At 40.1% G+C, this 26,151-nt stretch overlaps 1 protein-coding gene across 9 annotated transcripts in view; it reads right to left on the bottom strand.

Moving 5' to 3' along the window:
- The window catches only part of LOC113028334 (calcium-activated potassium channel subunit alpha-1a), a 97,593-nt gene that overhangs the window by 43,887 nt on the left and 27,555 nt on the right, over positions 1-26,151 (bottom strand). For 8 of the 9 annotated variants that reach the window (XM_080305052.1, XM_080305053.1, XM_026178528.2 and 5 more), the window contains 3 exons: positions 10,702-10,763; positions 5,448-5,541; positions 4,910-5,021 (listed from right to left, as the gene is read on the bottom strand). In XM_080305052.1, coding sequence (XP_080161178.1) covers positions 4,910-5,021; positions 5,448-5,541; positions 10,702-10,763 — 268 coding nt within the window. Of the gene's footprint in view, positions 1-317; positions 882-4,909; positions 5,022-5,447; positions 5,542-10,701; positions 10,764-26,151 lie in introns of those variants that run through there. The other variant, XM_080305058.1, reaches the window with a different exon arrangement.

Genomic DNA, 26,151 nt, shown 5'->3' with positions numbered 1-26,151 from the left:
GCAATCAAGTTAAATCCGTATCCCTCTGCATTAATTGGGATGATAAATTCTCCTGCTGGAGTGGATTTGTGTGAATGCCAAGTGACACAAATCAAAGACATTACAGGCAATCATTCAGTTAGAGAAAATAAAAATAAATCAGCTTTTTTTTTTCTTTTTTATAACAACTAACTGTGTTATGCCGTGCCAAGCGAGTGTTTGCCAGATGCAGAGCATAGCACAGAGCAAATTTTGAACATGCTCCAGCTGACCCACAGCATCCAACACAGGGCTTTAGAAAGAGATTCCCCTCCGCTCTCACGTCCTGAGGATCTTACCCCAGTAGGAGATTACATGGAAGCATGCACCGAAGCTGTAGCAAATGCTGTCCTGGTCCTCTTTATCAATCACCTGGCCGTGGCCCATCCTCACCCTGTAGCCATTCTGGAAGAGCTCCCCGGTGGATTTTTTCCGTCTTCTTGTACTAGAAACCTTCTGGGAGTGTGTGCCTCCATCAGGCCCCCTGTACACTAACATCTTAGTAGGAATCATGTCTAGAAATTGGGTGAAAGTCTTCAGCTTTAGTCCGAAATCTACTTCACATCCACGTCTTCACTGTTCTTCGTCTGCCTTACCAAATATTTCACATGAAAAATTTTTTTTAAATCTCCTCCAGAATATAAAAAAATTTAAAAAATCCACAAAAACAGTCAGGTGCTTTCATGTTTCATATTTGCACCCGACGGGCTGGCGTCAAAAACAGGTCTTTTTTTCGAAGAAGTATTTTGATCTGATTTACCTCGGACCTTCACAGTATCCTCGTGGCGAGCTTAAAGCAAACCCTTTTCCCATCAGGATATTAGAGTGTAAGCTCCTTTAGGAATCATCCAGGGAAAGGAAGAGGCCAGACAGCAAGTCTGTCCATCAGCTGGCTTCACAATGTAGCCTACATCTCATCCCAATAACACGGCAACTGCTGCTGACAAACCAAATTTCATTCTCTAATCTTGGAAAGGCACAGAATGTATTGTAGTCTCACATTTAGAGCAGGAAACAAGATGTCATGTGAACAGTAAAGCTGTGTAGGGAAAAATGAAAAGCTTTGGCAATCACTGTTGTGTTTTACTATGGATTTAGTGCTTCAACAATAATCCCTAAATTAATCGTAGCTGATGTAATAGCTGTTATTGTAGTTATACAAAAAAAAAAAAAATCACCGTACAGAAAAAATACATGAACTGAAGTTCATTCATTCATCCTTTTAGTGCATTTCAGAAGACTGGGCAGTTCAATTAAAGGACTCGTTTTAATATTCAAGTGATATTAAGAGTAATCTGAAGAGAACTAACTGAGAAAAGAGTGAAATTTTAAAAAGAGGGTTTTTTTCAGGTCCTGTAATTATCTGAAATGTATCTGGGCTCTTCAACCTCTTTATTTATTTAACACATATCACAAATATTTAAATTCGGTTACACTGGTGCACATCGGTGCAGTTAGAAAGGTACATAAAAGAATAACAGCTGTAAAAAATAATCTGGGCTCATTTTACTACTTCAGGACTTCATTGTTCTTACTAATTCATGACTCAGATATCAGTCCACGAAGTGTTGCAAAGAGACGTGAGTGAAGGCGCCAAAAGCCAAAAACACTTGGAACCACAGATCAGTAAACTAAACATGCAAAATATGACATTTTTCTATGAGCAAAGATGCATTGTCAACTTACACTCACCAGCCACTTTTTTAGGTACACCTGTTCAACTGCTTGTCAATGCAAATATATGATTAGCCAATCACATGGCAGAGTGCTTCAAAGTAATAAAAAGACCAAGATATGCAGAAAAGCATCTGTGGACAAACTCTGAAGCAGATGGGCTCCCACAGGAGAAGACCACACCAGATTCCACTCCTCAGCTAAGTTGTTTTTGTGGGGAATATTATCTTCACATACTGTGGGCCCCTTAGTAGCAACTGAGTATTATTTAAATGCCATGGCCCACCTGAGTATTGATGGTGATGATATTCATTACTTTATGACCATAGTGTAACCGTATCCTCATGGCTGCTTCCAGCAGGATAACATGCCATGTCACAAAGCTCAAATCATCTCAAACAACAACAGAGCACCTTTGTTATGTGGTGGTATAGGAGATTGTGGATGTGCAGTTGACAAATCTGCAGCAATTCCATGATGCTGTCATGTCACTATGGAACAAAATCTCTAAAGCATTTTTCCAACAGCTTGTTCAACCTATGCCACAAAGAATTAAGGGAGTTCTAAAGCAAAACAGGACCGAACCCAGTGCTAGTAAGGTGTACCTAATAAACTGTCCAGTGACTGCATACGAAGCATAAAAACCCAGAACCAAAAACTATTATCTTTTCAGCTGCTGCAGTTTGTTTCTGCGTGAAATATCTGAAGGCATATTCTCCGTAACATCCAAAATGTGTGTCATGCTCGCACCCCGAAGCCTGTCATGCATCAATGAGCTTGTTAATGTGCGATAATATTGGTGCAAACTGGATGTATTTGTGTCAAAGCGTTCAGACAGCAGGACCGGCAGATTGGCAGTTCAGCTAAGCACTCAGTGAAATTTGGACTTTCGAATGGAAGAGGCAATTCGACAGCAGCTGAGCCGGATGCGACCTCATCACTTGTTTGACCTCAGTTTAGCCACACACTAAATCCTCCATGACCAACTGCACCGACCATACTAAAAGAGATTAAGATGCTTTCCATTGAAAAAGAAAGAAAGAAAAGAAACAACAATACATTTTTATGCTTGGAGTTAAGAGCGATCAGCAGAAATCCTTTTTTTAATCAGTAAAATTAAATAGACCTCTCTATTCTATAAGTGTCCCAGTGAGCCAGCATGGGCAGGATGACACCCTCAAAACTAAAGCAGGTAAATGGAATAATTTAGTATGAATTACCAACAATTTTATTATTTACAGCTCTGCTTTTAATTCGCAAACCATGCCCGAATGTTTTTTTTCTAAACCCTCGACAGTAGCCTACGAGTACAATATTAAAAACTAATATCCAGCATACAGGCTGCGCATGTGTAATTTCATTCTCTAGACAGCCTTCTATCTCCTGCCCATGCACCTGATGTGTGACAGGAAGCTCTCTGTTTTGGCTTGTATGAAATACAGTGAAATGAGTCACGCGGGGCTGAGCGAACAACAAAAGCAACAACACCTACACAAACAGTAACAGCGGAACAACGGGGTGCTAACCGTAATAACCGAATCTCAGTGCTGCTCACGCTGTTTGACAATTTAGAAAATGCAGCCTTAACCGAACAAACCTATGTACATAGGCAGATTCTCAGAAGGCTACTGTTGGCTATATGAGTACTGACAAGAGAAATGTTGTCATATAATGTAAACTATTAGAGGTGTATCAAAATATATGTTGATATTATGACCATGATTTGAGTTGTTTGCTAATCTGAGCTTCTTAGACATAAAGATATTAGAAGCGATCGACTAATAATAAAACAAACTGTGTGTCCGAACCACAATATCGCTCTAACATTATGTGGATAATAGTGATTTAATCACTGTGACATGGCTGTTGTGTTTCTTGACGACAAGCAGACATATTTGTTGTGTTAGTAAGCCTTAGACTGCTATGATAGATGGAAAACCAACGCTGAAACTGAACAGAAGTGTTCCTACGGTGTCATTCTGCTCTGCTACGTGGATGAATGACTTTTACATCATCTCTAAAGAAATATTCTTCTCTTTTGATGCACTGTCCATAAATGCTAACTCAGTGCCAAAAGCAAAGCAACAACCAGTCTGCACACATTGTGAAATTTTGCAGATTAAATAATCCAACAAAAACACAGAAATTGGACCAGACATCAAGTACAAGTACAAATACCATTAAGGAGTTGATGAATAACACAATAACTATATGTAAATGTATATAACACTATAGACAGTCTACAACATGTATAAACAAAATAACAATCTGATATCCAAAAGACAGCCGATCAGCTAAAATGCAAGCTATACTCCCATGTGTCCACCAGATGGCAGCAGCAACCAGCATCAATACATTCTACTGTTTCCTGTTTTGACACCGCAAGTCACAATAAATCTGCTCAGTGAAAACGCACAGGCACATTATTGAAGTGTAGTAATCAGGCTGTTCTACTGACTTAAGAGGGCAGGAGTGTTTCTTGCTGAAAGCATAGCTGCTGTTGGTTATATGGAAGGTTTGTTCTTCAACCCCTCAACTTAATCCCCTAATTTCTCACAGACCTCTCCGAGTGATGAGCTTCAGACATTTAGAAGATTGACTTGTATTCTTGCGCTCGAGCCCCCAACAAAGCCTGTTACCTTTTTTTATCCTTTCGTGTACTTTTCAGCCACACTGTGATTTCATTTGAGTGTTATTAACGGTGCCGTAGAGAGCTCTGCTGGAGAGGTGAAGGGTATGTGAATGACAACTGCAGTATAAAGCCTGCTAAGCACAAGACCGGGCCAAAGACATGGACTCAAGTGGCACACCTTTTCAGTCATACAACATTTGATCCTACGTTAAAGCAAGCCAGCATGAGTTCAGTGAACAAAGATAACAAAGCGTTTGAGTCATTATTGCTAATCAACTTACATGCTGTGCTGTACCAGAGGTTTTTGAAAATGATGCACAATTCCATCATGATAGTGAGAATCGTATTCTTCATGCACGTCATGCAATGTGTCAGCTTGAAGTTAATTTCATGACAAAAGCATCAAACTTATATGGCTAACAATAGGGGCGCACCAATGTCTGTCTTTGCAGCTTTAGTGATGTGCTGAGATTATCTGGTGTGCAAACGACAGCTGTTAGACTTGTTAAATCCACCAGGGGGCACTGCAGGCCGCTGGTAAATAAATGCTCATTGATTCACTGCCAGTAAAGAGAGCCTTCTTACCAAGCCAGCTCCTGTTCAGGTACACTGACACAAACACTGGAGGAACGGTGAAGAAGTCCACCACAGAGTTCACCTCCAGCCAGAACCACAGCTTGTCATTGGCAGCAATAAACTGCGAATACAAAGAGTAGAGTAAAAATTTTAAAAAGAGAGAAATTTGCTACTTTCAAATGAAAACACAAGAGAAAAATCACAGAGGAAAATTCATAAATCTTCCCTTAACGCTTTCCCCAATAAGGACGTAATCACGACTTCTTCTTTACCCTTATTGACAAGTTTTGACACCTTAATATATATCAGCAAAGATGTGGTTTGATGACCATTAGAATAGGTTCCTGGGTTTTTCCCAGGGTAGCTCCAGTTAAGCTGTATAGGCAAAGATCACCCTCACTAACTTCTGATGCACGCACAGTCAGTTTGTTCTGGAAGCAAACATGACACAAACTGCTCAGTTTGGAAAAGAGAAACAAGGGCTACATCTAGTAGGCGTCCAAGGGGGAAAGAGTTAACTGAGATGGGGACTCTGAGTTCTACTTACACGGAGGCCAAAGTAGAGCAAGAAGAAGACGTTGAATGCCATGTCAATCTGCAACGTGAAGTCTTTGTAGAAGTTCTGACAGGACTCGATGGGACTGTTAGACAGAGACAAAAACAAAAGATGCTCATGTCCAAAGGCAGGTACTGACAATGGAGTGTGAAAACACAAGGTCATTTCTTTGAAATCAAAATGTTTCATGAAAAATAAAACATAAAAGATGCATTCTTCTTTTCCTGAAAATGCATTTTTAAGATTTCCAAAAAGAAGAGAAAAATAAGTGCTCAAAAAAGTGCAATAGTAAGTGTTTTCCAATGTTTTTTTCTGTTGAGAAAGGGCATGCATTTATTGTCACACAAGCAGTAACTTGTTGCTGTACCTGATTAACCCTTAAATAACTGCAAAGCAATGTATCTGAAGAATATGTTGAATTCCCAGAGCAATATTTCACATTGAAACGGTGCTCCGTTCCCATGAGTCTTGCATTTCCCATCTCATATGCAAACATTTCGCATAAATATTAGATCAAACATGATGGAAATGCAGAGGCAAAGCAGTAGTTTAAGGGTTAAATGCATGCAGGGTTCATGTCTCTTTTTTTTGTTTAATGAAATCAAGCAGCCATAGCAAATGCTAGCAATGTAGTGAAGTCTCACCCTTAATAAGCTTGTATCTGGCACAAAGAATTCAAATAAAGAGAAATAATTAACCAAGTAAATGTAAATGTAATAGGTTAGTATGATTGCGTACCAATATTCATGTCCTGAAAGTGAAAAAAAAAAAGCCTTAATTATTATTACTAACACCTAAAATGAAAACACAGGCTTAGTGCACATTTAAAATAGAACAAGACTGAGAAACAGTAAGCAGTTAAAGCATTAACTGATTAATAAATGTTTTAATGAACAGCTGATCATTTATGTAAACAGTGACTGTTAGTTGTGTTAAAGTGGGAATCTGCACTGTAGTAATGAATCGGTTAGTCAATCTAGAGCAAGTTCATGTACGACAATTTTGCTGCTTTTAGACACAGATGAACACTTTTGATTTTTAGACCATTCATCATACAAATCATATTTGTCTATCTAAGCCCAAAGAACTTTTTTATTATGATTTTTGATTATTTTTGATTTTATCCACAAAATTGGCTGATAAACTTTTGGGTTTTTTTCCTGCAAGCAGAGACTGCACGTAGAGATCTTTTGAATCACATTAGCTCCAAGCAGGTATCTCTCATGGATTTAGCTTGTTGGCTCTCTTTACCTGCAGGGCCCCTACACTTGAATTCACAAGCTTCGCTAATGCACACTGCTCAGCAGCTGCAGTTCTCCCCTGTGCTGTTTAATACCACTCGGATTAAAGCAAATTGCTTTTGTTACGTGAAAAAAAAAAAAACAACTAATAGCCTCCCTGTGATAAAACACTATCCCTGTGGAGTACACAAAGTGATTATTTTTTTGAACCAATCCGATACAGAGCAGTGACTCCCATTTGATCTTTAGCTTTAGCATCACTGATGTGATGATGACTGATAGTCGTCAGGTTTCATCCCAGTTCTATTCGAGGATCTATTCTCTAAACGTTAGCTATATAGAGGCTTCATTATAGTTCTGTTAAATTTTAACGCTTAATTTTTTTTTACAACCTTCAACGACTCTCTAAGATATTTAGTAATTCTAATTAAAATAAGACTTAGTAAACCTAGAATGGTTTACATCCTCAGTGTACAACAATACAGTACTTAATGTCTGCATTGCTCTTTTTATGTATTCAAAATTTACAGAGAAGGTGGTGAAAAATAAAATCCTAACTCATCTTCTCCATGGCTTCTCTAAGAATAGCCCATGCTGGATGGTTCTGCCCTCGTTCACCGTAATGACACATCGGTCCAGTAAATCCCCATCATTGCAGGATGACAGACCACACACAGGCAGATCTGCAGAGCTAAATAATTGAGTTCCAGCAGGCCTGGTTTGGAAGATGTCTAGGAGTGTTATGGATCATGAAACAGTCCCTGCCCACAGCAGATCTGGTCTCTCCCACCTTCATTCAATTCAGGCTCAGATCAATCAAGATGGACCAGCTCGCATGTAACTGGGTTAATGCTGTCTGATGATACTGTATGTGCATATATTTTGCAAAGTAAAGGAATATTTTCATACAAATTCTGAGAATATTTAAGACTTATTGTTTCTACCAGCTCAAAAAGGCTCAAAAGTAGAGCTAAGAGGAGATTCTGGATGTATACATAACCACTTGTTTCAAATCCAACATCATTTCTTTTTGTCAGTGTTAATGTTCTCTTCACAAGTGGTGAAAAAAAATCAGCTACTGCCTGTTAAAGGTAACTCTGGATTTTGCTTTGTCACATGTACTGTATATAAAAGATGGACGTAGATTCCAGGTCTAAAAAAGCCAAGTCAGTGTTCAGGTGCACAGGCCTCAGTCACGCAGTCACCCGGCCGGCAACCACATAGTATCCACTGGGTGCTACAGGGAAATGTGTATTCCTCAACAGGTTTGCGAGCTAGTTAAAATCAGTCTAAGATGGTGATGCATCAAAGACCTCCTTCTGATTGCTTTGGTTGCTAACAGATTGGCATAGTTTCCCATAGTCTGCATGGAAGATGTCCACTTGTCTGCAAACACTCACTAATTATCCACGAACTCTAGTGAAGCTTGAAAAATTGCGACACAAACCTACAAGTTGTGCCGTACCACTGAAACCAACATGTTTCAAAAAGTACAGCTTTGATTTTCAAAGTTTTTCTGTTTCCAGTTTGTGTTGCACTTTTACGGTTTTACAAAAACTTAGCGATTAGTTGCAGAGTGTTTTCAGATAAGTCTGCATCTTCTATGCAAACTATGTGTGATGTCAGTACCTCAATGTCATAAACAATCACGAGAAGGCTTTTGGTGCAGCATCCTTTGATTGCAATTCAGTTTCATCACTGGTAACCACTGGCAACTTTTATTTGGGAAACACACATTTTTCCCTAGTGAACAGTGGTTGCAAGGTGGTTGCCAACTGGTCTCTAGGGCTATGTGACTGGGACTTGGATTTGCATTCTTTCTAATAAATTCATCATTAAAGAGCCTGTTGGTGAGTTTATGGTGTGAACTGAATAAAAAAAGGTTGTCCATTTTGTAAATATAGTCAAAAAGGAGGAAAAGCAGGATATGATTTGACAGCACGATAGCTATGCCCATCTTCTATATACAGTCTAAGTTTGTTAGCTGTATATGAAGTCTAGAATCTTTGAGTGTTTAAAGTCATTATTGAAATAAACAACCAAACTATTTAAAACTAAGAAGATAAAATGAAAACATGTAATAGTTTGTTAGTATGGGACATCTCTCCAGCTGATCAGGTGATCCAGACTTAAAAATGACAGTTACATAGAACCATGACGTCCACAGTAAGACAAAACTCAAGATTTATGAATTAGAGCTCCATGTACAGACCTAAACCTCCTCTGTGCAGCTCACAGCTCTTCTCTGAATATAAGTGGGTCTGCTATGTTGACATCTCTCTCCATGTCACTTTAAGTTAGGTCAGCCTGTCCATCATATAACAGCCTCAGCAAGGCTTGCACTAATTACAGGAAAGGCTATATCTGTTACAGTCTGCTGCCACTTGCGAGAGAGCAGCTAACTGGCTGCTCTTTGGCTCCAAGTAGTGAAAAACATGGTGTCTGAATAATAGAAAGACCTGGATAATACTGACTGAAAACTCAGGCAGAGAGCCTCATTGAACTAATATGGATATAAGTCAGCAAGCAGGTGCTAGGGCATCAGTCCTTCTACATTTAACAATGTCTCTTCTTATGCATGATGAGTTTAAAGAGAGAGGGGTTGAACGTCATCCTCCATCAGGTGAAAAGGCACTCGGAGACACTACAGGCAAGTTCTGAGAACAGGAGGCCACAGATGGCATCGGTAAGGATGTAACTCTATCTGAGCTTGTCCAGATAATGAAATGAGATCATGCTTGCAAACCACATCAGAGCAAGCCAAGCCCTCAGCTGTACGTCTTCTTATGCAATAACAAATAAGCTGAACGTGTGCCTGCAGGAGGCTGATTATATGAGTTTACAGCTCATTTTCCCTTCTCTGCTTTAACATTACTCCCAGTGGAGACTCACTGTGGGCTTGATAGAAGCTTTTATCCTGGCGTGTTTTACCCCACTTTCTTAATGACACTGTGTCCAAACACCACAAGGCCGCAGTAACAGTATACTGCCTCACATGTAGCTTAAAGAGCCTTCCGCTTCCTCTAGTCTGATTACCGATGGCGATTGTTTTGAACAGGAAATTTTGGACTTTCCTGCCTCTTTGAAAGTCTGATCCTTTCATTACAGAGATTAAGCAAATTTCATCTGTGAGCTCTAGCTGGTCGTCAGCGGAGATCGCAAAGGAGGACCGGAGCAGTTTACCTGGAAAATGATTGGATTAAACAACAAACAAGCAAAAAATAGCAAGCCCGTGTTCTAAATGCCATATAACCATGACAAAGCACTCAGTGGTATTAAGGCTACCTTACATGAACTTCACATTCATGTGTCTGCACTACTACAAATAGAACTACAATAGATTTTAGCAATTTAGACTGTAATGTAACAGAAACATCAGCAGCGTTATTACTACACTTTATATTCATTTCCCTGGAACTAAACTGCGGTTCTTTGTAAAGTGAATTAAGCTAATTCAAACCTGACTGACTTTTTCTAATTGCACTGCGCTCCCCTACAAATTTTCCACCATTAGCTAGTTGGATCAGACGTTAAACAGTCATTAACCTGCTCCAAAGTCAACATAATGTCTGACAGCACCAGTTTGTACCCATATGCGAGTGACGCGGGTATTTCTCAGGTGAATTCACAGCTGGTGAGTGACCATTACATGTCCTGCCTTCTGCACACTACACCGAGGAGTGCTTCCAGAAGGAAGGATGAGGCTGGCAACAAGACGACTTCAGACGGTGACCTGAAAATTTCCTGGAGCTCATGACTGAAAACAGGTTTTGAGGCCAAGGACAGCAAAACTGAAGAACAAACTTCTGATATCAGTTTCATTAATCCATCTACAGACATGCTCTGATTGGTAGAGCTGCTATGAGGTTACATTTCCATGAAGACTGTGTCTAGCTATGAGGTTACTGATCTTAAAGTGAGTCATATCAGTTAAACTCTCAAAAACCTGTGAGCTACAGGGGAAAAGAAAAAATTACAGAGTAAGTTTAAAGCTAATTACTTACTCAGAGGAATCTATGAAGTATATCACAAGGGCTCCGATGCTGAGTGCAAAAACGAGCACCACCTGCAGAGAATGGGAAAAAATATATATTTTTACTTTAAGTTGAAGTGGTACAGTACAGTATATACACATGCACACTGGACTAGACAGCAGTTTTTTAATCTTTAAGATGTATTGGTAAATGGACACGAGCCACATTTGTCTCTAATTATTTCATTTATTTCACTATTTTAACTGATTTAACAACTTTTAGAAAATGAGAAAAACAACTGGATTAGGTTGAAATACGATGACATATTAGCAAGCTTAAAAAAAATCAAATACATTTAAAAACTGTACAGTTTACACCATATGGATATTTGTCTTTGCCCAACAAAGAAAAAACAAAAATCCCCAAACGTTTCTTTTTTGGTCACAGCTTCACCATAAACTGATCATCATCTGGGTTTCAGAGTCATGTCAAAACAAACCGAAAATATCTCCCGATTGTTTAATTCCACGACATCAGAAAACCCTGAAACGCAGCATGTACGTAACAAATGTTTTACATAGCAAATATTAGATGGCTATTAATCAGCAGACCTTGATGCATCTTGCCAGCCTGTTATTATTGTGTTATATAAACCAAAAAGAAAGGGTCACAGTGTCACAAACAGACTACAGTGTTACTGTATATCTGACAGCATAAATAAATACGCAAGAGCTTGCCTCATCATGTAAATTGGCAGTGGAGGTGTGGGCGAAGTGACAGAACGTGGCTTCAGCTTTCGGAGATGCAGCTGAGCCTGAAGCTTCGACGTTGACAGTGAAGCAGCACGATAATAAAAACCAGGGTGTCGCTTTTACTCTGTTCACGTTGCCTTCTTCTGCAGGGAGAAGACACTGATGAATAGATCCAAGTCTGGAAGTGACCAATAGAATCCCAGGCCAGGAGGGAAGCAGGTTGCGGGGCAATAAATATGACTGTCAGTGATGGTGAGCCGCCAGCTCTGCCACGGAGTGAGCTTAGGTGAAACTTAATCACTTCTGCCAGCCCCACAGGAGTTATATCAAAAGCATATCTAGTGATGGAGAAACCAAGATTCAGCTGATCCACCTTCGTTTCAGTCTACCCGTGTTCTCACCTGACAAAACTACTAACAGTGAAAACCAGGGAGTACTCCTTGTATTTGTCCAACCAAAAAAGGCAGCTGAAGATGAGCAGAAATACGGGCCAGAAGATAAAAACCTCTAAAATCTCTAACTACAGCACATTTAAAAAAAAAAAAAAAGGAAAGTAGGCTAAAAAGCAGATAAACCAGTTTATACATCTTACATTTTGCAATGCAGCTGTTGCACAATCAGTTTTCTGCCATTTGGGATGGGGAAGACCTAGATTTTTAATCCTTTAAACATAATGTTAATGCTACAGCATCATCAATTGACATTTATAAGTCAAAAAGCACAGCAGCTTATTAAAACCGTTGTGAAACAAGTGTCCTAATTTTCCCTTTTACAGCCAGCGCTAATGTAGACGAGGGCGCGACCCCGAGAGACACAAATAAGAACAGAAAGGTTTCTGCCAGACAGCAGAACAAATGTTCTACATCCCGAAATACACTAGCAGGTTATCTGCAAGCCTACCTGGCTTTCATCTATTTAGAAATGACACAATGGCCATCCTGAACAAGAAACCAATGGGCATGCATAATGAATGAACCCCGGTTAATTCATTTCCATGATGTGAAATTGTCTTGTCAACCTGCAACCACTGATGGCTCTGTAATGACAAAAAGCACCCGCATGCATTTTTAATCATCCCCTCTTCTTTCAAAGCCAGGAAATCTCTTTATGCCTCTGACTGTCCCAGTTTAGAAACTGGAAACAATGTTACTGCAACCCTAGAAATGCTAATCCCAACAGAAGACGACGACTCAGCAACAGCAGTAAATAACACACTCGGGCCGTTACAATGACTGGGCAGTCATGACTCAGTTTGTCAATGAAGCGACATCAGGCAGTGCCAGCGTTCATCATTCATCTCTGTCATCCCATAATGATGCATCACATCTGTATATTCAGCCTCCCTCGGATGTTTGCTGGCAGATGGCTCCACCCACAAGGGGGCACAGAGCTCACAGAGAGGACTGACCACTCCTGCATGATAACCAAGGGAGCTGCCAAGATATACTCAACTCAAATTTGCATTTATTTTTTGACAACATACTCTTACTTAATGCCAGCGTAGACTGCACGTCAAGAAGAAATTTGCATTAAAAGAAATCTTTTCCCCAGAAATTTAAACAACTGTTCACTGCCAGGATGAAAAACTTTGCATCTTTACGGGCAGGTTTCAAGTCATGAGACAAGTCACTGGAGGCAAATCCAAGAACTTTTGAATTTAAAAATGATCCTTTTTAAATCAGTATTTTGTTACACAGCTGAAAGGAAGCACTTTTGATCTCTTGGTGTTAGATTTTTCAGTCGGGTCTTCATGTTGCACTTGATGACGCACAGATATATTATCTAAACATTGTCCTCGGTGACTATTATCGGCCTATTTTCAAATGAGATGACATTCACCGCTGTCACTGGTTGATATTTATTCACTGAGTCGCATCAGCTGTAAATGGTTACATTGTCAGAGACGGTACGATGAACGGGCAGCACGGTGTTACGGCTACAACCAGCTGGAGCCTTCCTGTGTGAAGTCTGCGCGTTCTCTCCGTGCTTCAGTGGTTTCTCTCTGGGTGCAGTCCAAAGAAGTGGGTGGGTTATGCTAATTAGCCAACCTAAATTAGCCGTAGGTGTGAATGTGGGCATGAATAGTTATTAGTCTACGTGTTGTCCAGGGTGTACCCCACCTTTCACACTACGACAGCAGGAATAGACTCCAGTGCCCCCACAGCTACCTTGGATTGAATCAGCAGAGTGTAATGACTGTGATAAAGAGGTGGGAATCTTTAAACCTCTTACTTATTTAGTTTTTGAATACCTGGCATAAAAAGTGAATTAAAAAACATTAACCTTTGTGGTAAATGTGTCTTTGGATAAGGTTTGGCTTTTGCGCTGTACCCATGACTAATGGTTATCAAGTGTTTCTTGATTTAAATGTGAAAAAGGTTTTAAGTAGGGTTGCTTTTAAGATTTTATCACTTGTATGTCTAAGGCTTTTAAGAAAAAATACTAAAACTTGGAATTTAATCTGAAAGAAAACTCACAAGAGAAAGCTTAACTATCTGTGAAGCAATCTGCATAAATAATTGACCAATTCAATAAGAGATAAATAGATAGAAAAGAACAAATTTAATTTTTGACTCCAATATCATCAGTGATGCTGTGTATGGTGTGCAGGGCTGCAGAGTGCACAAGCAGGTCTCAAGCCTTCAGAAGGCAACCTGCAAACATCAAAAAACCCACTCATTCTCCTCCACTCTTCCTGAAGTGTGACTCACCATCATCATGTACATACGAGAGCCAGCATCTAACATAAAAACTTCTATTTTAATAATAGTTAAACGTTGTAAAAATTGGTAAAAGGAAATGAAAGAGGTGAAGACTGACAGTAGCAGTTTGATGAGAATCCGATAAATTTATTTTTCCCCATAAATACCTTTTTCAAATAAAGGATCTGGATCTTTTGAATGCTCATTAAGATTTTTGTTGGGGAAGAAATGTGCTAATTCTGCAATAGAAGTCTCTCTTCCCCCGATAGGAGAGGGAGAACCAGTAACCAGTTTGCCCCACGTTCTCTTAAAGCGTGTAGTAAATATAGGATCTTGATAAACAGTAGATGCATTGAGAGTTGGGTACAGCACTGCTTAATCCCATTTGTTCATGGGAGCAGAAATCTCTGACCTAATGTTCCTTATGGATGACTGTCCCACAGCAGCTTCAACCACCACACGGTGATGCTTTCCAAAATAAAATGACCTAAGGACTACCCCGGGAAACTCCAGCCAGCCCATCTGTCTGACCTCAAATGCTACATTGATTCATGAGGTATCTCGTGTATACCACAAAAATACAGAAACGCACAAGAGAGACTGAATAAGTTGATGTGCTATCATTGAGCTGAAAAGTATTTGTAATCCACAAGGTAAGATAACTTGCTGACACGGTGCTGTTTCAATGGGCAGCGCATGCAGTAGGAAAACCCAAGATTAGAGAGATGTTATAACTGGCCACCTGATTGATGATCAACTCGTAGCTGTAAATGATTTCTGAGTAATGTTTGTACCCAGCAACAGTTTAGAAACCACGGCCATATCTGCAGTTTTAGTTCTATCTTGTATTTTCATTACAGCAAGTAGCTGATATGTTCTATCTTCTATTAAGGACATCTTTGTTATTGCTGAATCTGGTTGAAATGGCCATTTGAATAGTCTAGAGGTGACACTGCAAATGGGAAGGGAAAATAAACTCTTACAACAACAATAATAAACCGAATAATACGCGAAATCACCCTAAATCTGCTGTACGTGTTCATCACTAACAGACTAATAAAAAGGTTTTATTAGTATTTTAGTGATTTACAATTAAAATTTTGTCAATGAGTAGTTATAACTTTCCGAGCATCAGCAGACACAATTAAATATATTTAAATTTTGTTGCCAGGCTGTTAACTGCTGTTTTATTTTTTTAGGTTCTAGGACACACACACACACACACACACACACACACACACACACACACACACTTCAGCAGTCTTAATGTCACATTCATCATTCTGGCAATATTGATTTAAACTTTAATTGTTTAAAGAAATAAAGCATTTCAATACCAATATAGTCAAAGTGTAGTTAAAGTGAACACCCACGTGTGTAATACAATATGCACTACTGCAAATAGCAAGCTTCTTTTGGTTTAGAGCAATGGGGTCGTCACAGTAGATGGATTTTTATATAGGATGCCCTTTCAGGTGCAAACATCCCAGGAATTTATCTCTTTTCCCGGTCTCGAACCATGGCTCCTTAGAGTGTAAGGCCAAATTGTTAATAATAAACTTAAAAAATATTTTTGACTTCAGAAAACAGATAGCAATGCTTAATAAGAGCAAAAACGCCTTATTAAAAAAATGTAAGAAAGTCTGACAGCTGTGTGGAGCTCTGCACTTCTGATCCTGTGTAACAAATGACTTATTACAACAGTAACGTTTGTACGTCTCTGTCAAATGAACACTGCACGAATGCCATAACTGCAAACCCCTTTGAAACCCTACACTGTAACCTACGCTACAACCTCACATGCACCTCCTTGGAAATATGTAAAACATGTCGCCTCAACGCCGCCTGCAATCATTGTGAAAAGGTCAATTGACTTTTTATTTGGAATTTATCAGTGAGAGAATAACAAACACGACATCAATATAAGCAACGATAACCATAGCCTCAACATACGGACTCACAGATTTCAGCACATTCCTGAATGCAGACTGTTGAAATGATCGCAATGGACATAAACAAATTTACAAAAACTGGAAAAATATGTTTTTTTGCCAAAAAATGAAGATTGGGGATACAAAAGGTGAAATTGGTTCTATGTATTGTTTTTATTTGGCACTGCTTTTAAAACACTGGGCTACAACCACAAGGTAATAAACACATTAACAATGACATAGGTGTAGGTTAAGTCATAGGCTGTGCAAAGATTCATCGCAGAGGTCTACATTGACCACTAAACTGTGACCAATGGGAGCTCAACTGTCTTAGTTTTACAAAATTAGACTGTGATTTACCACAAGCTCCTGATCCCTGTTCTCTCTCTGTGTGTCATGAACAGCAAAGCTCAGTAGATTTAGCCTCCACTGTGATGCCATCTCCGTAAATGTGGACAATTCTCATTTGGAGATGCACACCATGTATCTTATTAATCTTATCCATATAAAATGCATTTTCCATACTGACCATTAGAACCACTGTACATCGATAAAAATACTTCTCCTAACTTAGCATGCTATTTTTAGGGGAAGCATGAGAGCATGTGAATGCAGGAAAAGGCACGCTACACCTCAGAAGCATGAGAGTTGGAAAACCAATCACAATCAAATAGGCGATACCTGTGATCAAAAGGTTTTATTTTTTCCCTTTTTTTTTTCATTCATGCTCTTCAACCCCACTAACAGACATGAACCAAGGTATGCTTCATTGAGGTACGAAGCAAATCATGGACTTAGAGAATCTTTATGCCTGTACACAGCAAGGATGATCTGCTCATAAATAGAATACTTTCCATCAACCCATCAAAATAGTTCCTAAATAAGAAAAAGTCACCTCTACCTGGAAATAATGCATATAAAAGAATCACAGATAGGGCCTTGAAGAGACAACTCTGCCCTTGTATTCACTGCCTATGCCTGCACGTGCCCCATGCTTGTGGTGACAGGCAAAAACACAACATGCATACTGATGTGGTCTTGGATAGTGCTCCTGAAGCCCAGCACCCTCCTCTAGCATGATCTTAATATAACCTATCCAGCATGTGTTTCATAAACAGTCCACTGCCCCATCTGCCTGAATTTATGATGAAACTGTTTAACCTCCAAGGACCTGGCGTCCACATATGTGGACATCGCATTTTGGGTTATTTAGACCAAAATACTCAATTTTGCTCTACAAGGGCCTGATATCCACTTACGAGGACATTATACTGCTTCTGTTCTATCGAAATTTTAAAAAAATATCCTCATATGTGGCTCTCATTTTTCTTAAAAACAAAAATAAGTTAAAAAAAAAAAAAGAAAATCAGGTAATTCTTTGTTTTTACATTCATCAGGCCCCAATCATCCCAAATATCAAAGAGGAATTAAAAATGCATGCTGTGGAAGAGTTCGGGTCTTAGGAGGTTAAATTACAGCAGTGGAAGAAAGTCGCTCTCCTGTGTTTTGTGTCACTCAAGCAGGAAACCCACATTTGGACTGTAACATTTTGACAGCATCCTAACCATTAACGACATAAGAGTCTACAATCTTCCATTATGCGCAATGCGTTGTTAATTTTCATATTACTCAGTCCCTTTTTTTAAAGATTTTCTCTCAAATAATAAGAACTTGATTACATTCAGTTTTCAATTTGAAGAAATAATGAAGACAAAGTGAAGCCTGAGTGGGCTGCCTTCATTAGCGTCAACACTGTCGGTCACTTCATTCGCAGTAATGTGCCGAGATATGCGCAGCATCACATCTAATTGAAAACCTGAATCCTGCGTTTGGCATAAGGTTGTGACAAGAAAACAATCGGATTTATATAACGGGTTAAAGCCACTGACGACATCAGCAGAAGGATGCTGCACAGACGATCCCCAGACGCCTGTGTGGGGTAAGAAATTAGCTCATCATGTGTCATTCTGATCATGCCTTGAGCTTTGTCAGTCCGGTGATTCATGACTAAGGCAAGGCTCAAGGACACAGAGCTGGACAGGTTCAGTGTCCTGAGATCAGTGGCTCTGCCAAAGGTATTCTTCCCCCCTCTGGACTTGCTTATGACAGACTGATCAGTAGGAGCAAAATGACTAAAACATGGGGTTTTTGTCTCATAAGAGTATTTCAAATGTTCTAAAAAACAGGAAGGATGGTACATAAAACCACCTTGCTTAGTCTTTAGCATAAAAATTAAATACATTAAGTTAATTTTACTGTAGGTCATCTTCCCATCCAGAGATAAATACAACCCCCGGTGGTTTCTTCCTGTTGCTGTAAGTCCAGCTTATCTAACGTCAAATCACATTTAGCAACTTTGGCAACATTCTGTTGGAGAGAGAAGACACACTATGCTCCCTATGCTTTTTTTCTCTTATCCTTCTTAATATCTCTCTCCAAATTACCTCGTTAGTGCAAAAACTGCCAAGCTGTGTTATCTTTTTCAATTTTTCATAGACTCACTGAAAGAAATCATGTTTTTTTGTAACAGGCTGCTAGTAACAAAGTGCCTAAAGATACAATTTAATGATTCATAGGCTGGTGTTAAGTACCTAGCAAGAAAACAACTAACATTTCCCCTGAAAGTAGATAGGTACAAGAACTGGAAATTAGTGAAAAAGCAGCCAAAGAAAAACATCTGGATAACGCCTGGATTACTATTACTCAAGACCACTTGGAGCCTATCCCAGCTGCCATAGGGCAAGAAACAGGTTACACTGGACAGGTCCCAGGGCCAACGCAGAGACAAACAACTATTCACACTCACATTCACACCTAAGGGCAATTTAGAATCACCACTTAACCAAATGCCTTTGGACTGTGGGAGGAAGCCGGAGTACCAGGAGAGAACCCACAAAGACACGGGGAGAACATGCAAACTCCATGATGGTGGAACCAAGCAAGAAAAATATGAAGAAACGAGAGCTAGCTCAAGACTTTTTCCACAGAACTGTATAAAAGAACGGAATACTAGAAAAAACAAAGCAAGAGGGATAAAGAAAAATAATCCAACTCACCAAGAAAAATGATGGTGCATGCAAATCCGGTACATGCAAACACATATTCCTCCACACTTTATACTGTGAAATTGTAAATTTACTGCTTAGCCATTGCAGAGCAATGAACGACTACACTTAACGCCTTGCTGTTGTACTGTACACCTCTGCCAACAAGTTGCAGTTTAAATCCACACCTGTCCAGACTCAATACATGTAGTAAAGATAGTCATTTATTAGATAGCCGCCACAGATTAAATGGTCTGCACGTATACACTGCAGTGTCTTTGAACCTTGGCATGACTTTCTCCTCCACCCATTCAAAGACACTCATCATATACCAGCTGGGGCTGTGCTGCCATGAAAGGCGCTTATCTGCTACTTGGAACAACTTGTGGTTCAGTGTCTTGCCCAAGAACACTTGGCATGTGGAGTGGCCAGGGATTAAACCACCAACCCTGCAATTTGTAGACAAGACAATCTAAGATTAGCGTCACCAATTCAGCATCTGACTAAATGTGAAATATGGTGTCAGTGTCTCCTTCTGTTCCTTACTTACGACACTGAATAAGAGCAGGGAAATTGACCTTTAAGATACTAAATCACTTCATAAGTTTAAGGCTTTCAATAGTTGTGAGATTTTTTTTCTCCATAGTTTGCAGGTAAATGCTTTATTTATGGTAAAATACAAAAAAACGTGTTGCGTGGTTACAGTGACCCCAACCTTAGCTGCAATCTTACCGTTTGTGTTGGATCTCCTCCAGTGTGTTAAAAAAAAAGCAATCCTTCAGTTTGATATTCTTTTCAAGGAATTGTAGAAAGTTTCAGAGAGTCAAATTTGGTAAGAGGCCAAAAGCAGTAAATGAACATTTTGTTTAAGTAGCCAAAAAGGTCAGTGTTTTCAGTGTGCTTTGAGTTGACATAATAGCGACGGTTCAGATTGTTCCCTATGAATAATCTCCCTCAGATCCTTGGGACGGCACAGTAGAATCATGTCTACTCTGACAGTCCCACATGCTGTAGCAGTTTACAATTCAGAACTCAATGAATGTTGACAAAATGACAATCATGCTCCGGGTCTCAGTCCTGAACATGACGGGTTGCCTTTGGGCTTGAAAACTGGGATTTTTGCAACAGCTAGATCACCAGTGATCAGTCTGTCATCGAGAGAAACTTGAGGTTCTTGTGGAGGGGATTGACCCTCCAATCCTGCAATTTGTAGACAATGCACTCTAAGATTAGTGTCCCCAACTCAGTATCTGAATGTGAACTATGGTCACAATGTCCCTTCTGTTCCTGAGCTATGGCATGCTGGAGCTATGGTGTAAACTGCTCGCATCACCAGTGATGATCCCCCACACACAACCTGGGAGGGTTTGAAAGAGGAATTGATGTTTGCACTCTCCACATGTTCGAGAAATTGCAGAACACACTGTGCCAGAGGTCAGAACGGGACTTCCAGGAAACAAGCTAAAGCAGCAGCTACGCTGGGAGCTTTTGATTATCATGGATCCGTTCTCACTGTAACAATTTATACTGTTACAGAGGTAGTTGCTCATATTAAACACGATCAAAAATGCAAATAATGAGATCCGCACATGTACAAGCAATCCCGACAGTGGGAAAAACTGTGGGAAAAACTGTGCTCTAAATGGTTTGTTTCAGATATTTTTCTACTAGATATGTTTAATGAAGTTAGAACCAAAAATGAGTCCGCCATAACCACTGAACTGTATACTGGTTACACTTCAAATTCTGACATGTTACGGGGCATTGCACTAAAAACAGAATAGCAATGTACAGCTCTTTAAATTTACTGGGAATACCTGGAAACTCTTACAGATGCAGTGGGTGTCTGGAGTGGCTGAATGTAATACTCAGACTTGTACTGCATCACTCGGAAACCTTTCCCAGTATGAGTACAAGGTACAGACAGCACAGTATTCAGAGCAGGATTTCATCAGTTTCTTTTGTGCCTGCGATGTTCGCACTCATGAGTAAAACCAGAGGGTTTAAGGGATTTCTCTCTCATCTTGTCAATAAAAGCAGATTATTCCTTTGTCCTCTAGGCTTCCTGCCGTGCTGCATTCAGCTGCTTCCACATCGGGGATCGCTACGCATATTACAGCAGATCCTGAGGGATAGACCTGCTGTTATTATTATTATAACATCATCTTTGCCAAATCCGAATGTGCCCCGGCCCGTACACTGAAAAGCAGCAGAGTTTACAGGTTAGCACTACTTTGCAACGTATCCAAAACATGCAACAACATATACAAAACATCTGTATTCAAAATATTTTACTTTTAGCTTTTTTGAGTTTCCTGGGCTGATGAATAAATATCTTGGCTGTCAAGAGACCTTTACTACTAAGTCATAAACCCCAGACTAAGACAGTCTTTTCATTTGACTTATCTATGGATCCAAGACATTGCATCCAAAGTGAAAGGCCCAAAGATTTTTTGAAAGTTTGGGCAACCTTGTTAATAGTCATTATTTTCCCGTATAAATAGTTGGTTGTTACAATAAAAAAAAATGTCAGTTAAATATATCATATAGGAGACGCACACAGTGATATTTGAGAAGTGAAATGAAGTTTATTGGATTTACAGAAATTGTGCAATAATTAACTACTTTACAACTCCACAACTTTATTAGTGCAAAAAACCCCATCAATTTATTTTCACTTTAACAAGCAGCTGTTGCTGAATTCTCTTGCAGCTGCTCTGTTCTACTGCGTGACGCCTTGAGTTTAAAATCCACTTCATAAGCATGTTTCTTAACAGGTTCCATTTTGGGGTCCTTATACACACACAATACGGTAATATTATGTTGAAGCACAGTACGTATCACTCCGCCAGGCTCCTGACTACGGTAGCTGTAATGCAGCTTCGTCGCTTAAGTCATACTAAAACATTTTTTGACAGATTTTTGAGCGCCATATACCACGTAAAATCAGTTTGAGGTCAGTAAGCACAACCAGAATTCATACATAAGGCGCACTGGATTATAAGGTGCATTGTCGATTTTTGAGAAAATTAAAGGCTTTTAAGAGCGCCTTATAGTCCGAAAAATACGGTAATAACGACGACCCGTTTGTATGTTCTAAAAAAAATTATAATAAAATGCTTTGGTGGCTATCGGTCAGACAAAAACCAAACCAGTTCCACATCACTGAAGTTGCATGTTTTTACAAATCAGTTCTGGTTCATCCGTTTCATTCAACGATCCGCTTTTGTCCTTCTCATTCTCCGTCGCTGCCATGCTTTTTCCGGCATGTGCGTATGAAAACAAAGGCACTGCGCATGCGCGTTTACCCATATTCTATCGCAATATTTCATTTTCTTATCATTGCCTAACATTGTACCGGTATTACGGTGAACGGTATAATATGGCCCAGCCCTAGACATAACCACCAGGATATCACCGACTAGTTTGTGGATTCACTTTAGATACAGAAATGACCATATATGGACAAGGAGGGGGAGTCCCAAGTGACCAGCTAAAGCTAGCAGCCAGCTAATACAGCGGTCCCCAACCTTTTTTGCGGCACGGACCAGTTTATGTCTGACAATATTTTCACAGACCGGCCTTTAAGGTGTTGCGAATAAATACAACAAAATAAAACCGTACCCAAAAAAAGGAAGAGTTATTCAAAATGCACGGGAAAAGACCCAGGGAAACCGATAAAAACGATAAAAAAAATTAAGATAAAAACTGATACATACCCTGAAAACCATAAATTTCACACCCGAGCTTCAATTCTTGCCGCCCGGTACCAAACGACTCACAGACCGGTACCGCTGAGCTAATATACAGCCTTGTTAATGATTGAGAAGAAACAAAAATAAAATGCAAGAAAGCAAAAGCGGATCACGCATTTTTTGAAAGAATCTTTAGTACAATGTACAACGCAAATAGTAATTTGTCAGATATCTGCATTACAAATGCAAAAAAAATGCAGTTTTCATCAAGATGAAATTAGCAACCTAACTTACAAACTTTAGGAATAGGTCTAGAAAATGTTTTTGATGCTAAAACAAAGGATTTTTGTCTTTATGTGTTATTTAAATTTCTGTTATACACACTGTGGTTATTTTCAGGAGCTAATTGTTAAATAGACACAGGTTTTTGTGTCTATTTAACAAGATTCAACTATCCAGTCAAAAAGTACCTAATTTACAGCCACTGTGTATCCAATCTGTAGCTGCAGATCTTGTTGTTACATATGACACATCCTCTGGTTTCCACAGTTGATATAAACAACTTTACACTGTGTGGAGAATTTGAAAATTGTTTTTGGAAATTATGGGAGGTACAAGACATCGATTCCTGGTACAAAGTTCCTGGTCCGTTGGTAGCTCATTAAAAGTTGTCATTCCTGCTGGGAAACAAAGAGCTCCTGCAAAGCACTGCAACTTCACTGCAGAGGGACAAAGCAGAGGGAAATTAACAGCCACTCATGGCGATGACAGCACGAGAGACCCCAAGAGGGAGCTGAACAATGCCAGGATGGAAAATTAGAAAAGTTTTCTCAGAATCAACATATGCTTGCTACATGCTTCACTATTTCATCTGACCCAAACATACTAAACTATACATACATGTGTGTCCCAAACACTGATTTAACGAATGCAACATTTTCCAAGTCATGAACCGGAACCACAGGAAGTGTGTGCGCTTCACATACAGCAGCTGTGCCATCAACCACAACAGTTTACAGTCTTAGCTGTACTCATTTCTGAGTCATAACCTGTTACATCTGAGCGCACAGACGTGAAACGCGTATTTTTAGATTTACACTTGAAGTCATTTACAATATTTTAAAAGCCTTTTTTATGATCATGTGTCAATTATAGCGTGTCATATTCTCCACACACATACAACCACATGCGTACACAAATAGTAATAGAGTGTGTATGATGATGGCATTATAATTATTAACACCATTTTAGCAAACACTCTGGTGTTGAAAACAGCAGGTCAAAAATAACCAGTGAACCTTCGCACCAGCTGCTGTCCAAATTACAGTATGTGGCAGCTTGATACCCACTGATTTATGTCTTATTATAAATAATACTTTCACTTAATGCAACATGCTGCAAACAAACTCCAACTGCGGGAACAGAAATAAATTAAGATCTTTTTTGTGTTGTATAGAAACAGAAAATCAAAGGAGCATCAGCACTATATCGTGCAGGGAACACCAGAGAGGAAAATGCTTGTTGTTGTTGTCGGCAATAAGCAATATTCTCTTGAGAATTAAAGCTTGCCTGGGGAAGAGCCTGCGGTGTTTCTTCAGTCGCTAACACTTCCTGTTTCACTCCACAACCCAGCATCAACACACATCAGTACAGCTGTGTGCTGCTCAGTGAACTTCAAAACATGCAACATCCAAAAAATGAATAAAACAAAGACAGAGAGGCTGAAAACCAGGTTCAATGGTTTGTGAGTGAACTTAACTTTTTAGATTCTCTGTTTGTTTTTCAGAGACAGGAAAACAAACAGAGAGGCTGTTCCACTCTGTAGGTGCCCTCAGTGACAGGCGCCAGGCAGGGGTGGGTATACTTGTATCCCACCGGTTCACTGCCGGTATTTTGGGGGGTTTTCCCAGTGGACGAGAGCGTTGCTTCCCTGCGCCTTCGGGTCCTGACTGTCGTTTGTGCCTATAGGCCAAATGACAGCTCAGAGTCTCATGGGCTCCTGGAGAGTGCTGCACCCAAGGAACTCTATTGTTCTGTTGGAAGACTTCAACGCTGACGTGGCTGGGAGGGACTTGGAGGAACGGCCTGCTGGATTTGAACCCGAGTGGTGTCCTATCATTGGGCTTTTGTGCTTATCACAGTTTGTCCATAACAAACACCACGTTCGAGCGTAAGGGTGTTCATAAGTGCACATGGCACTAGGACACCCTTGGTCGTAGGCGGATGATCGATTTTGTAATCATGCTATCAGATCTGCGGCCGCATGTTTTGGACACTAGTGAAGAGAGGTGCTGAGCTGGATCAGGTGGCAGGGAAAGATGTTGGACAAAGCTGGTGTATCCAAACATATTGTCTTGATTGTTGGTTGGACTTGGTTGTTTCTGTTGATCTGGAAGTAGCATATTGGTGGCAGTAAGTCAGACTTGTTTCCAGTGGGTGTTAGACGCTACCAGGGCTGCCATTTGTTCATAGTTTTTATGGATAGAGTACTTATGTGTAGCCAAGTGATGGAAGGTCTCCGCTTTAGTGGTCTCAGGATTTCATCTTTCAGCCAAGTGTGAAGCGGTGGGAATGAGAATTAGCACCTCCAAGTCCGAGACCATGGTTGCTAGCTGGAAAGGGTGGACTGCCCACTGTTGGTCAGGGACGAGTTACTGCCCCAAGTGGAGGAGTTCAAGTGTCTTGGGGTCTTGTTAACGAGTGAGGGGAGAGTGGTACTTTTATGCTCAGCTCTCTGTTGTATCGAAATTAGAGCTGAGCATAAAAGTGAAGCTGTCGATTTAACGATCAATATACGTTCCTACTCTAACCAAATATGGTCACGAGCTTTGGGTACCGACTAAAAGAGTGAGGCTATGGACACAAGTAGCAAAAAGAGCTGCTCCTTCGAAGAGCAGCTGGGCTCTCCCTTAGAGACAGGGTGAGGGGCTCGGTTATTCGAGAGGGACTGGGAGTAAAACTGCTGCTCCTCCACGTCAAAAGGAGACAGGTAGTTTGGCCATCTGACTAGGATGCCTCCTGGACACATCCTAGGTTAGGTATTCTGGGCATGTCCTACCAGGAGTAGGTCCAGCAGTAGACCGGTGGAGAGATTATATCTCTCGGCTGGTTTAGGAATGTCTCAGTGTCCCCCCCCCCGCTCCCCCTCCCCGAATAAGCTGGAGGTCTCTGGGGTGAGAGGAGTTAGGAGTACTTAGACTGCTCCCTCTGTGACCCATGCCCAGATAAGCAGCAGAAAATGGATATATGGATGGTTTGTGAGTGTATTATCAGAGTGTATTAAGAAATAGAAATTTTAAGGCTCCTCAGTCAGGTGTAATGGGTCAAGAACATGCCTGCTGTGCTGTGAAATGTGT

This window comes from Astatotilapia calliptera, chromosome 8 (assembly GCF_964374335.1).
Source record: "Astatotilapia calliptera chromosome 8, fAstCal68.1, whole genome shotgun sequence".
Taxonomy (NCBI): Eukaryota; Metazoa; Chordata; class Actinopteri; order Cichliformes; family Cichlidae; genus Astatotilapia; species Astatotilapia calliptera.
Note: the sequence above shows the minus strand (reverse complement) of the source record. Positions and strands in the feature narration are given on the sequence as shown.